This window comes from Sturnira hondurensis, unplaced genomic scaffold, assembly GCF_014824575.4.
Source record: "Sturnira hondurensis isolate 20B ecotype Veracruz unplaced genomic scaffold, ASM1482457v3 Scaffold0003420, whole genome shotgun sequence".
Taxonomy (NCBI): Eukaryota; Metazoa; Chordata; class Mammalia; order Chiroptera; family Phyllostomidae; genus Sturnira; species Sturnira hondurensis.
In genome coordinates this window covers 208,153-222,262 of record NW_028076051.1, presented here as the reverse complement: position 1 = coordinate 222,262, position 14,110 = coordinate 208,153, and the positions used below count along the sequence as shown (strand labels likewise).

General features: G+C 37.5%; 1 protein-coding gene across 1 annotated transcript in view; it reads right to left on the bottom strand.

The window, feature by feature from the left end:
• Positions 1-14,110, bottom strand: part of COL4A5 (collagen type IV alpha 5 chain) — a 340,149-nt gene that overhangs the window by 198,021 nt on the left and 128,018 nt on the right. Inside the window, exon 3 of the mRNA XM_037041949.1 lies at positions 11,489-11,578. Coding sequence (XP_036897844.1) covers positions 11,489-11,578 — 90 coding nt within the window. The remainder of the gene's footprint in view (positions 1-11,488; positions 11,579-14,110) is intronic.

Here is a 14,110-nt window from a genome sequence, read left to right as displayed (position 1 = left end):
AAATGAATTCAGCAAAACAGCAGGATACAAAGTTAACATTGAGAAACCAATAGCATTTTCTTATTCCTTTTAAAAAATATTTTCGAAGTAATGAGAACCAGAGGCCTACAACCAAGGCAACTTTACCCAGCAAGGCTCTCAATCAAGATAGAAGGCCAAATAAAGAGCTTCCAAGGCAAAAGAAGTCGAAAAGAATATGCCTCCACCAAACCACCTCTGCAAGAAATACTAAAAGATCTGCTTTAAGGAAAGTAAGGAAAACAGAGAGACAATGAGAAGCACAGGTATAAAAATTACAAAGAATACGTACCTATCAATAATAACCTTAAACATAAATGGATTAAATGCTCCATTCAAAAGACGAAGAATAGCTGAATGGATAAGAAAGCATGACCCACACATTTGCCGCCCAAAAGATACCGACCTCAGCACAAAAGAAATACACACACTAAAAGTGAGGGGCTGGAAAAGATTTTCCAAGCAAATGGCTAGAAAAAAAAGCCGGGGTACCAATACTCATATCAGAAAAAACGGCCATAAAAACATACCAAGAAGGTCACTTCATAACAATCAAGGGAAGAATACACAAGAAGACATACACATTGTAAATATATATGCACCCCACATAGGAGCACCTAAATACATAAAGAAAATGTTGGAGGACTTCAAGAAAAATATTGACAGCAACATAATTATAGTTGGGAATTTCAACACCACATGGTCAAAAGTGGACAGATCTTCCAAACAAAATATCATCAAAGATGCTGTGAAGTGGACAATGTCCTAGATGAAATGGACTTAACTGATATATATAGAACCTTTCATCCCAAAGAAGCTAAATACACATTCTTTTCAAATGGGCATGGAACATTTTCAAAGAGAGACCACATGATAGGACACAAACCAACCTCAACAAATTCAAGAAAATTGAAATCACCCCGAGCATTTTCTCTGATCACAAAAGACTGAAACTGGAAACCAACCCCAAGATAAAATGTCCAAAACATTCAAAATGAGGGAAACTGAGTAGCATGCTATTAAAGAATGAATGGGTCACAAATGAAATTAGGGTAGAAATCAAAAAGTTTCTGGAAAAAAATGAAAATGAATCACAACACCGCAAAATTTATGGGAAACAGTGAAGGCAGTCCTGAGAGGGAAGTTCATAGCAATACAGGACTACCTAAAAAAAGATAGAAACATTTCAAACAAACAACCTAACCCTATGCCTAAAGAACTTGAGGAAAAACAACAAAAACAGCCCAGAGTAAGTAGAAGGAAGGAAATAACCAAGATGAAGGCAGAATTAAATGACATAGAGACTAAAAGCACAATTTAAAAAAATCAAAGAATCCAGGATCTTCATTTTTGAAAGGATAAACGAAATCCACAAGTCTTTAAACAGGCTCATCAAGAAAAAAAAAAAGAGAGAGGACCCAAATAAACACAATCAGAAATGAAACAGGAGAGATTACAACTGACAGCACAAAAATACAAAGGATTGTAAGAAATTACTATGAAGAACGGTATGCCAAGAAATTTAAAAACTTAGGTAAAATGGACAAACATATAGAAAAATATTATCTTCCAAAACTCAATGAAGAAGAAGCAGAAAGCCTGAACAGACCAATAACAGCAAATGAAATTGAAGCAGTAATGAAAAATCATCTGAGCACAAAAGCCCTGGACCAGATGGTTTCACAGAAGAATTCTACAAAGCAATTAAGGAAGAACTAACTCCTCTTCTTCACAGGCTATTGCAAAAAATGCAAAATGATGGAAGACTCCCAAACTTTTTGTGAAGGCAGTATCATGCTAATTCCAAAACCAGATAAAGACACAACAAAGAAAGAAAACTTCAGGCCAATATCGCTGATGAACATAGATGCTAAAATCCCAACAAAATATTGACAAACCACATCCACCAGGACATTAAAAAGATCATTCACCATGACAAAGTGGGATTCATCCCAGGGATGCAAGGATGGTTCAATATACCAAATCAGTAATTGTAATACAACATATAAACAAAAGCAAAGACAAAAACCAGATAATCTTATCAATAGATTTGGAAAAATCTTTTGATAAGGTACAACACCCATTTCTGATAAAAACACTCAGCAAAGTGGGAATATAGGGAGCATTTCTCAATATAATAAAGGCCATATATGAGACACCAAAAGCTATCATCATACTCAATGGGAAAAAACTAAAATCTTTTCACTAAGATCAAGAACAAGACAAGTTTGTCCACTTTCACCACTTCTATTCAATATAGCATTGGAAGTTTTAGCCACATCGATTAGACAAGAAATGGAAATGAAAGGCATCCAAATTGGAAAGGAAGAAACAAAAATGTCAGTTTTCAGATGACGTAACAGTGTACATGGAAAATGCAATAGACTCGACCCCCAAACTGCTCTACCTAATAAATGAATTTGGCAAAACATCAGGATACAAAATCAATATCCAGAAATCAAAGGCATTTTTGTATACCAACAATGAAAAAGGTGAAGCAGAAATCAAGAAAAAAATCCCATTTGATATAGTGAAAGGAAAAATAAAATGCCTAGGAATAAACCTACCCAAGGAAGTAAAAGACCTGTATGCATTAAATTATACAACACTGAAGAAAGAAATCAAGGAAGACACAAACAAATGGAAACATATACCTTTTTCAAGGATTAGAAGAAGTAACATCACCAAAATGTCCATACTACCCAAAGCAATTCACACATTCAATGCAATACCTATTAAAGTACCAGTGACATACTTCACAGACACAGAAGAAACACTTCAAAAATTTGTATAGAACCATAAATGACCCCGAATACCAGCTGCAATTTTGAGAAAGAAGAACAAAGTAGGGGGGATCACAATACCCGATACCAACTGTATTACAAGCCACACTAACCAACACAAACTGGTACTGGCATAAAAGCAGGCACATAGACCAATAGAACAGAACAGAGAGCCCAGAAATAAACCCAAATGTCTACGGCCAATTAATCTTCAACAAAGGGGGCAGCAACATAAAATGGACTAATAATAGCCTCTTGAACAAATTGAGTTGGGAGAACTGGACAGCTATGTGAAAAAAAATGAAACTTCAGCACCAACTTACACCATACACAAAAATAAATTCAAGTTGGATAAAAGACTTAATCATAAGTCGTGACACCATTAAAGTCCTAGAGGAGAACATTGGCAGGAAAATCTCAGATATTTCATGCAGAAACTTTTTTACTGATATTTTTTCTAGAGTAAGGAGTATAAAGAAAGAATAAACAAATGGAATCTCATCAAAATTAAAAGGTTTTGCATGGCTAAAGAAGACAGCACTAAAATAAAAAGACAAGCAACTCTATGGGAAAACATGTTTGCCAATGATACCTCAGACAAGGAAGGCTTTAATCTCCAAAATATACAAAGAACTTACACAACTCCACTCTAAGAAGACAAGCAACCCAATGAAAAAGTGGGGAAAGAACTTGAACAGACATTTCACCAAGGAGGACATACAGAAGATTCAGACACACATGAAAAAATGTTCAACATCACGAGCTATCAGAGACATGCAAATTAAAACCACAATGAGATACCACTTTACACTTGTTAGAATGGTCATCATAAACAAAGCAACAGACAACAAGTGTGGAGAGGTTGTGGAGAAGAGTGAACCCTAATCCATTGTTGGTGGGATTGCAGACTGGTACAACCACTGCAGAAAACAGTATGGAATTTTCTCAGAAAACTAAAAATGTACCTGCCTTTTGACCCAGCAATTCCACTGCTGGGATTATATCCTAAGAACCCTAAAACACCAATCCAAAAGAACCTATGCACCCCAATGTTCATAGCAGCACAATTTACAATAGCCAAGAGCTAGAAGCAACCTAGATGCCCATCAGTAAATGAATGGATCTAAAAACTATGATACATATGCACAATGGAATTCTCTGCAGCAGAAAGATAGACGGAGCTCCTACCCTTTGCAACATCATGGATGGAACTGGAAAGCATTATGCTGAGTGAAAGAAGCCAGGTTTCGAAAAACAAATACCATACGATCTCACCTTTAACAGGAACCTAAACAACAAAACAAAGAAGCAAGCAAAATAAAAACAAAGACACTGAAATAGAGAACAGGAGGATAGTGACTAGAGGGGAGAGGGTAAGGAATTTCAGGGGAAAAAGGGGAAGACTTTACAGGAACTAGTATAAAGGACACATGGACAACAACTAAGGGGGTAGAAATGGGAGGGAGGTAGGCAGCACTGGCGGGGGGGTGGGCTGAGATCGGAGTGAAAGACAGAAAACTCTACTATGAACAATAATTAAATAAAAAAAAATATATGCATGACTGATGGACCTGGATTGTGCTGTGACGATTGACTATGGAAGTGGGGGGCAGGCTGACAAGGGGTGGGTGAAGGGGTTAACAATGGGACAAGTGTAACAGCATAAATAATAATAAAAATCAAAAGAAAACTAAGAAAGAATCACATCATACAATATTATTGTTTAATCACTGTGCTGTTCACTTGAAACCAATAGAAAAATATTGAAGGTAAGCTATAACTGAAAAATAAAAATAAAACAGGAAAAAGTAAATCATATAAATTCATGGTGGGACAATTTGGCAATATCCATAAAGATATATAATAAATACATCTATCATCAAATTCAGCAATACCACTTCTAGTAATCTTACAGAGATAATATCTGACGGGAAAATAAATCTATTAAAGTTGTATATCTCACCGTGTGAAAGAGCCGAAGGTTTTAAGAAGTACAAATTAGACTTCCGCCAAGATGGAGGCATAGGTGGAAACACTGTGCCTTCTCCCACAACCAAGTTTGAATACAACAAACGTTTGGAGAACAAAGACACAGCCAAAGAACAGAAAATTGAATTATACGGAAGTCCGACTACAACTAACAGTTCAACGGGGAGAGGGGCGGAGCCAGCAGTGGAGCAGGGTCGGGCAGAAAAGATCCCCAGACCTACGAGTGCAAGTGGCCCGGACCCAGTCAGGGTGTGGGGTAGACTGACCATGGTCGCACATTTGTGCACAGTGAGATGGACCAGGCAGGCCCCAGGGGGCGAGGACTGATGGCGGTAGCACACTAGCATGCAGTGGGACGAAACACATGGGCCCGGTGACAGTGGCAGCTGCCGCACCTGTGGGGGCCGTGGCAGGAGACAAAAGACAGGACGCCATTGCTCCTCTCTGACCCTGCCCCCACATACAGTGTCACAACCCAGCGACTGAGTTGCCCTGCTCTGGTGAAAACCTAGGGCTCCGATCCTGCTACTTAACAGGCATGAACAGCCCCAAAGATGGCGCAAGAAGAACTCAAAGTCCCAGAGCCGATAACTCTAAGCGACTGAGAAATTGCCAGCCTCTCAGAAGCACATTTCAGGACAATGTTTATCAGGATGCTCACAGAACTGGTTTATTATAGTCACAAATTAGAGGAACATATGAAGGTTAAACTAATTGAAATGAAGGGAGATGTCCAGGAAACCAATAGCGATGGAAAGGAAACTGGGACTCAAATCAATAGAATGGACCAGAAAAAATAACAAAACATCCCACCATAAAGGAGTGAAGAAATGAGAATTCAAAACAATGAGGAGAGGCTTAGGAACCTCCAGGACATCTTTAAACGTTCCAACATCCGGATTATAGGGGTACCAGAAGGGGGAAAGAAGCAGCCATGAGTGGAAAACTTATTTGAACAAATAATAAAGGAGAACTTCCCCAGTCTGGCAAAGGAAATAGACTTCCAGGAAATCCAGGAAGCTCAGAGAGTCCCAAAGAAGTTGGACCCAAGAAGGAACACACCAAGGCACATCATCATTACATTAGCCAAGATGAAAATGAAGGAGAGAATCCTAGAAGCAGCAAGTGATAAGGGGACAGTCACCTACAAAGGAGTGCCCATCAGACTGTCAGTGGATTTCTCAAAAGAGACCTTCCAGGCAAGAAGGGGCTGGAAACAAGTATTCTAAGTCATGAAATCCAAAGATGTACAGCCAAGATTGCTTTATCCAGCAAAGTTTTCATTTAGAATGGAAGGATAGATAAAGTGCTTCCCAGATAAGATCAGGTTAAAGGAGTTCATCATCACCAAGCCCTTATTATATGAAATGTTAAAGGGACTTATATAAGAAAAAGAAGATGAAAATATTAACAGTGAAAGGACAGCAAACTCACAGTTATTAATGACCACACCTAAAACAAAAGCAAACCAAGAGGACAGCTAGATCAGGAGTGGAACCATAGAAATGAAGAACACATGGAGGGTTAGCAACAGGCGAGTGGGAGGAGAAGAAGGGGGGAGAAGGTACAGAAAATAGCATAGATGGTAGGTAGAAATTAGATAAGGGGGGGGGCGAGAATAGTGGGGGAAATATAGAATCTAAAGAATTTGAGACACGTGGTTATAAACTAAGGGGGGGAGAATGGTGGGGGAGGGAGTGTGCGGGTGGAAGGGAATGAAGGGGGGGGAATAGAACAACTGTAATGGTATAATCAATAAAATATATTTAAAAAAAGAAATTACAGCATAGCCACTAGTAGACAAAACTATGACATGTGTCTTTTTCCAAATGGAATTAAAATTAAATATGAATAATAAAAGCCATTTGTCATGCAAAAAAAAAGAAGTACAAATTAGCAGATAGAAAATAGTCACAGGGGTATAAAGTACAGCATAGGGAATATAGTTAACAATATTGTAATAGCTATCTATGATGCTGGGGGTACCAAAACTATTGGGGTGACCACTTTCTAAAGTATATTATCTAACCACTATGCTATACACCTGAAACTAATACAAAATAATATTTAAATAAAACTACAATTAAAAAATTTTAAAAATTGTATCTTAGCAATACTGTTTATAGTTAACAAAAAAAAAATGAAAACTACCTAAATGATCAATAGGTTACTCTCATAATAAATTGTGCTATATACACATAATGATATAAAATGCAATTATAAAAAATAAAGAAGAGGATTTTTGCATACTGATGTAGAATATCTATAATATATACTAAGTAAAAAGTAAAGTTAAAATGTATTAAAGATACTACCATTTAATAAATCAAAGGGATTAAAACAGTCTGAATGTATATATGCATGCATGTGTATGCATATATTCATACGCACATGTATATCCATAAAAATTATCAGGCATATTTGCAAGAAAATAACACAGATGGGTACCTATTAGGTTTATGGAGAATTCAGTGGCTCACTGATACAGGTGGAAAGGGCATATTTTTCATTTTATACCTTCTTATGCTCATTTCTTTTGAATGAAGTGGATATAGATATACCAAAAATTATTTAAATTTATTTTAATAATAAATAAATACTTTGGAAATGTTTATATACACAATCACATGTATATATGTTTTATATATTATACTTTCATATATGGGAGTATACAGATTTAATACATGTGTATATGTTAATACATGCATGTACCATAATAACCAATTACATGAAAAGGACACATTTGTATATGTTGGGAAGCATGAAGTCACAGTGAAGACAGAAGCATGAGGTGTTTCAAATTCTGAATTCCAAAAGTTTAGAAAGTAGTCCACCTCCTCAATTTATGGATACTGAGATAGAATCAAAGCAAAACATTGGACTACTTTTAAATTTATTATTTATTTTAATTTCTTTTTATGTTATTGTTCAATTACAGTTGTCCCCATTTTCCCCCTTTACTTCCTCTGCCCTTCCTACCCTCACCTCCCGCATTCAAGCCTGCTTTTAAATTAAATTGCATACAACCACACCTTTAAAAATTATCATAGTACTATAGAATAGTCCCAATTAATGTTAAATTACTCCAAAGGTATTCTGATGTAGTTAACTTTTTTAATCTGATACAACTATTACCTCTCAGCAAGCATGGTGTAAATGAAATGGAGTCCCTAATTCCAGATAAACTCAGATGCAAAAAATACAACTTTATTTTTCTATCTTTTTTATTACACTAGACCTAAGTCATTGCCAAAGTTGGACTCTTAATTACTATTCCAAAGCACTCATTTCACTAATATGACTGAAATTTTCTCTCAATTGGAGTTTCTACCTCATTTTTACAAGACTGCCTAAATTACGGGGAGCTTAAGCTGGAATTCATTAAGATATCCTATGCCAATCATTTGTAAGGATTACTGCTGAGTTAGTGCTCAATTCCATCCATTTTACTCTTTCACATCTCTTTGCTACTTCTGTGCCACTCCTCGATGCACAGGAAGCCTACTGTTTTTGAACCTCATTGGATATAGAGAATTCTCTTGAGTGCCCCACCTGCTTAAAGTCTATGCAATCATGCAGAGTCTTGCTTTTTCATCAGTGTAAAGTTCTATTTTGAAAGTTTAGCACAGGTCCCTTAAATCTTAAATCTAACAAAACACCTTCATGTACTGTCACCTCCTCAGAAATCACACTCAACCATATCCCTACAATCTATGCTCTGGTACATGTAAGTGTTAAAAAGTATTTATGCATTTAAATTAATTTCCCCCTTTATTTGGAGGACTACATAATGAGTATCCATTTGATTTCTTTAATACTCTAGTGACATGATGGACCACTACTACATGAAAAAAAAATAAAAGAGTTTTGAAACAAATTTACTTTCCAGGCAAATGAACAGAACAGGCCCTTTCATATATCAGTTCACCAGACTACCTAATACAGATGGTAAAGGATGACAGGCCAAAAGACACATTTAAAAAGCATAATTTTCTCCCAGTCTTACAATTCATTATTATCTCTTCCCACTCCCTATCTTAACATGCATATAAGATGCTATCCTTGCTCATGGTATAGGAGAGACTGCTCATATTGCAATCAATGAGGAAAAGTATCCCCAAATGATAGGATGACAGCACCTTTAGACCTGTGAGCCTGGGAATTGGAGAGGGAGGGCATATAGATCTGTTCTCTCTTCTTTTTCAAATTTTTTAAAGATTTTATTAATTTATTTCTAGAGAGGGAAAGGGATGGAGACAGAGAAGGAGAGAAACATCAGTGTGTGTTTGCCTCTCACATTCCCCCAACTGGGGACCTGGCCCACAATCTAGGTATGTGCCCTGACTGGGAATTGAACTGGGACCCTTTGGTTCACAGGCCGGCACTCAATCCACCGAGCCATACCAGCCAGAGCCTGTTCTTTCTTCTTTATCTCCCACAAAATAATGTTATGACTTCTACTTCACCAAATTCTCTGAAATACTTGTCCCACTTAGTTGTCATCACTCTAAGTATTACAAAATGCTGTGTATGTCACCTACCACTCGACCTGCAGATTAATGCTTGATGGCTGTACCACGAAATGCAATAAACAGACACTTCTATATATATGGAACTTTTTACTAACTTAGATACCTCAACCTTATTACAAGGAACCTGATACACTGCCAGTTGGACCCTGACACTATAGAAACAAGATGCCTCCCCAGATCAATATCAACTTTTCTCAGAGCAGTTTCTGAGAAAAGATATATGTCTTTTTAATTTTACCTCCATATAGGTGGCCTTCTCCTTTCTTAGACTTACCCCACTTTACACAAATTTTCCAATTCCATTCAAGAACTGTATCCACTAGGAAGGTCTTCTGGCTGATTGACCAATGGTAATCTGTGAGTGTCACTCTGAGTGTTCCCCCTTGGGGTATTATTTCTTTTTTTAAATCTAGGCTTTTGAAATTCTTACCAATATAACATTTACATATGGGACATTAATAAAAAAAACTTCCAGATACTCAAACCAGTCCCTCCCATTGAACATATCACACTAAATAGAATACAAGGAGAACTCCCAAACCAGGTGGACTCTAATTACTCAGGGGATTTGTCATATAATATCTATTGCTCATGTGTATACTCCAGTTAACTTTTCTTGCTGTCAGGGTCATTAAAGTAGAAAACATATTTTGGAACCTCTCATTTACCTCTATTGAAGTCATTAATAATACTACTTCAGCTTTGGAAGCACAACAGGGTGGCCTCAAATCCTTGGACCGAGAAATACTGGATCACAGCACAGCTTTCAACTTCCTGCCGGCCAGCCAAGGAGGGGTCTTACTATTGCCAGTGCTTTGTGTTGAATATAGATCACTGAAACTGGCAAAGTAGAAGTGTCCATCATAAGACTTAAGATGAAAAGCCCTGGCTGGTGTAGCTCAGTGGATTGAGTGCGGGCCTGCAAACCCAAGGATCGTGGTTCAATTCTCAGTCAGGACATGTGTCTGGGTTGCAGGTCAGTTCCCAGCAGGGGATACATGAGAGGCAACCATACATTGATATATCTCTCCCTCTCTCTTTCCCTTCCCCCTCTAAAAAATAAATTAATTAAAAGATGTTTAAAAAAAAGACTTATGAAAAAAGCCTCTTTGCTTTCTAAAGTACCTCAGGTAATCTGTGAATCATTTATCCCTGGATTGGCGATGATTGGGGCTCATGGTTATACTCAGTCACCCTGGAAGAATTGGAATGATTTTAATTATGACTATGATCTACTCTGGCCTCAAACTAATTATCCAGTTTTTGGCATAGCCCTCCAATGTCCAACTCATCCAGGCCCAGAATGGGGTAGACTATGTTCCTCATTCAGATCCTGAAATATCAAGTGATGAAATTGAGAAGTGTGACTCCTGGCTAAAATCCTACATGTGATTTTTCAGGCCCAACCACAAGCAATTACAAAGGCCTCATGGTAGGCCTCAGAGGGGAAAGCTGCCAATCCCACACCAGACTTAGTGCCCCTTGACTGGTCACACACTTATGCATTGAAAGGCCCCTGGAACCTGAATAAAAAGACATAGGAAGGAGGGAGGGGAGATCCTTGAGGACATTTTTTTGTATTCTGACTCAGTAGTTTTCCAGTCTTAGCTCTTCACCCTTTCCCTTCCCCCAACCCACTCAAGGTCCATAAAAAATAGCAGGAGATTTTTGCTCCAAGGTCTTTCAGCAGTGAAACAATTTTCCATGTCTGAGCTGATCCATCTGACTTTCACCGGTGCTCTTCCATTGGGAAAAAATTGGAACAGTGGGGAAGTCAGCACTTTTTCTGGTTTAACTTTTTGCTTATACTGTCACAGTAAGTCACTAAATGTTTGACTGTTAATGTCATTTTGGCTGTCTTAATCAGCTACTTTGACACCTGGCAGTTCAGCTCTTTTCAGCACAGCTAATATCCTGACATAACTTATTTTTTGTTAAGAATCCCATAACCACATACAATTAACAGCACCTTCCAAAAGCATTTGAATATAGCGGTAATATTCATTTCTTTAAACAATTATAAGATGCACAGGCATCCTATTGTTTTATTTAAATATTAGCTTCTGGCTATAATTCAGTAACTTTTTAAGTTGATTTTATATCTATTTCCACATATGAGATAGCATAATTCCTATGGTATTGGCTAGTTGTCAACTTGGCACATACCTTTTGTCCTTGAGGCCCTGGAGGCCCTTCTGGACCTGGAAATCCAGGCAAACCTGGATGGCCTTCCAAACCTGGAAATCCTCTCTCCCCCTGCAATTGAACAAAAATGAAAGGTAAACTCATCATTTGTGAGTTTTTAAATATAGGAATGGCTGAGATTCAAAAGGATCAAACAACTATCTAGAGAAAACTAATTTAATACAACAAAATCCCCAGTATCCACCAATATGGAGAAATCTTTAATATGTGAGTGGAAAAATACAAATCACTCTGAATTTATCTCACATATGGTAATGTAATCTCAGTGATGAAGTGGGGTTTAAACATTCTGAAATCAAGAGTTTAACAGGAAATATGGTAATAAATCCAGGAAACAAGGTCTGCTAAGGTTAAATGAAATAAATATGGTACAGGGGTAAAGAATGGTAAAAAAAAAAATCAAAGAAGCTTTCAGATTTGTTCTAGAGTAGAAGAGTGGTAGGATTATTCAGAATAGAAATTCATTGCCCAGAAAAAGACTTTCTCTTGAACATAAAAAACTATAGTTTTCCTGATTGTAACATCAATATGAAAAAGATATTTAATGTAGAACACAAAAAAATGAAGAGAAAATCACCAATAATTCTTCTACTCAGAATTACAATTTGAATTGTGATTCAAGTCTCAGTTCTGACTGTAGCACTTTATCAACACCAGCAAAGGAGAGCTGCCTACCTACTAGTGAGGGTCCACTCATCAGTACCTTACCAGCATCTATAAAGTAAGGTCGCTTGATGTACATTGTCTGTATAGCCAGACAGGTGTGGTAACAGGCTCTGCATATGTATTAACATATCATTAGATCAAAACACTAGGGTTAGTTAGCTTGTATATAGCCAATCATAGTAAGAGAAAGCAAATTCACCACTAGTAAGTTTAAAAACTCCAAGGGCACATAGCTTCATGACACATGCTCTTAACTACAGAGCCACAAGTAGTTCCTTTACTTTCCTAAGGCTTAAAGGCAGAGTTCCTGCCGAGAGACTCTGGACTTCATTTGTGAACCCTCTCACTGGATCCTATTCACAGTGACAACCTAGGCAGCATCTAAGAAATAGAAAGCACCTATATCGACAAGACAATTAACTAATGGGCCATAAATCAGAGGCACATTCCCCTAGAGGTTAAGGTACAGTAGACTTTTATTCATATCCTCAGTGTGTATGTGTGAGTGTATATGTGCATGTGTGTGGTAAGTACTAAACTTAGTCCAAACAGCTTAATTTTATACTGAATAAATTCCTTGTTATGTTTAATCATATCATAATAAATGTAAATAATTTCAAAAGGTTATTCTAGTCAGTTTCCACTTACTACTTCAAAGGCAAGAAAGCAAATGTTAGCCAATTAATGGCAGTTCTAAACATTTGTGTAGTTTTAATAACAATTATCATTGATATATTGCTAAATTTTCTATAAATATACCTATTTATTTTAATTAGTCATAGAACTATGATGACTTAGTATTCATTACCTCAACCTAATTATTTTTCTTTTTTAAAGGGAATCCCATTCTTTTTTTAAAAGATTTTATTTATTTATCTTTAGAGGGGAAGGGAAGGAGATAGGGAGAGAAATATCAATGTATGGTTGCCTCTCATGAGTCCCCTTGCTGGGAACTGGCCCACAACCCAGGCATGTGCCCCAACTGGGAATCGAACCATGATCTTCTAGTTCACAGGCCCATGCTCAATCCACAGAGCCACACCAGCCAGGGCTCAACCTAATTATTTTGAAGAAAATAAAAGGAGAGACCAGAAGTTAAAGATATAAAAAATTTAGTTCTGGATTGCCTCAAATCATTACATAGCCCTTTTTGGTAGAGCTGGTGTTAGAAAGGTGATCACAAGTGCCAGTCAGAAAGGGATCTAGAAGGAAAATAAAGCTTAGTTTTAGTAAATTTCCATAAATTTCCAACTGATACATTTTGAGAGGTCTCCTGGTATATACAGCATATTTGTGGCAAAACTTGATAATAATGCTTGAAGAGAGCTATATTTTATCCAAAGCATAACTGCTATCTAGGCTACAAATAACAAAGGAATAAACTAGAAATTAAAAGTGGAGAGTGCTGGGGGAGTTGTGGCCAAGACGGAGGTGTAGGTAGAAACCATGCACTTCCTCATACAACCAAAAGGCAGATAAGAACCAATCTAAAAACAATAAATAATCGATCTAAAAACAATAAACAACCAGAAGAGGCAGACAATCAAACTGCACAGAACTCTGACAACCAAGGATTTGAATAAATATTCATGCAGATTGGTAGGAGGAACGGAGACAGGCAACTGGGTGGGCAGGGAGAACCTGCAGCAAGGTGGCAAACTGTGCAGGCAAGACAAGGATGTCCAAGAGGACCTGCAGCAAGGTGGTGGTCAAAGCTAGCTGGAAACTACAGGGGGATTGCTATGGTGGTAAAAACTCCCTATCTCACATGAGAGAGAGTTTGTTTGAAAGTGGGCTAGAGCCAAGCAAGTGAACTGCATTGTTCCCTCTCCCACCAGTCCCCCAAAGACAGCACCACAACACAGCAAAGAGAGTTACCCAGCCCCAAAGAACACCTAAGGCTCCTTCCCTTGACAA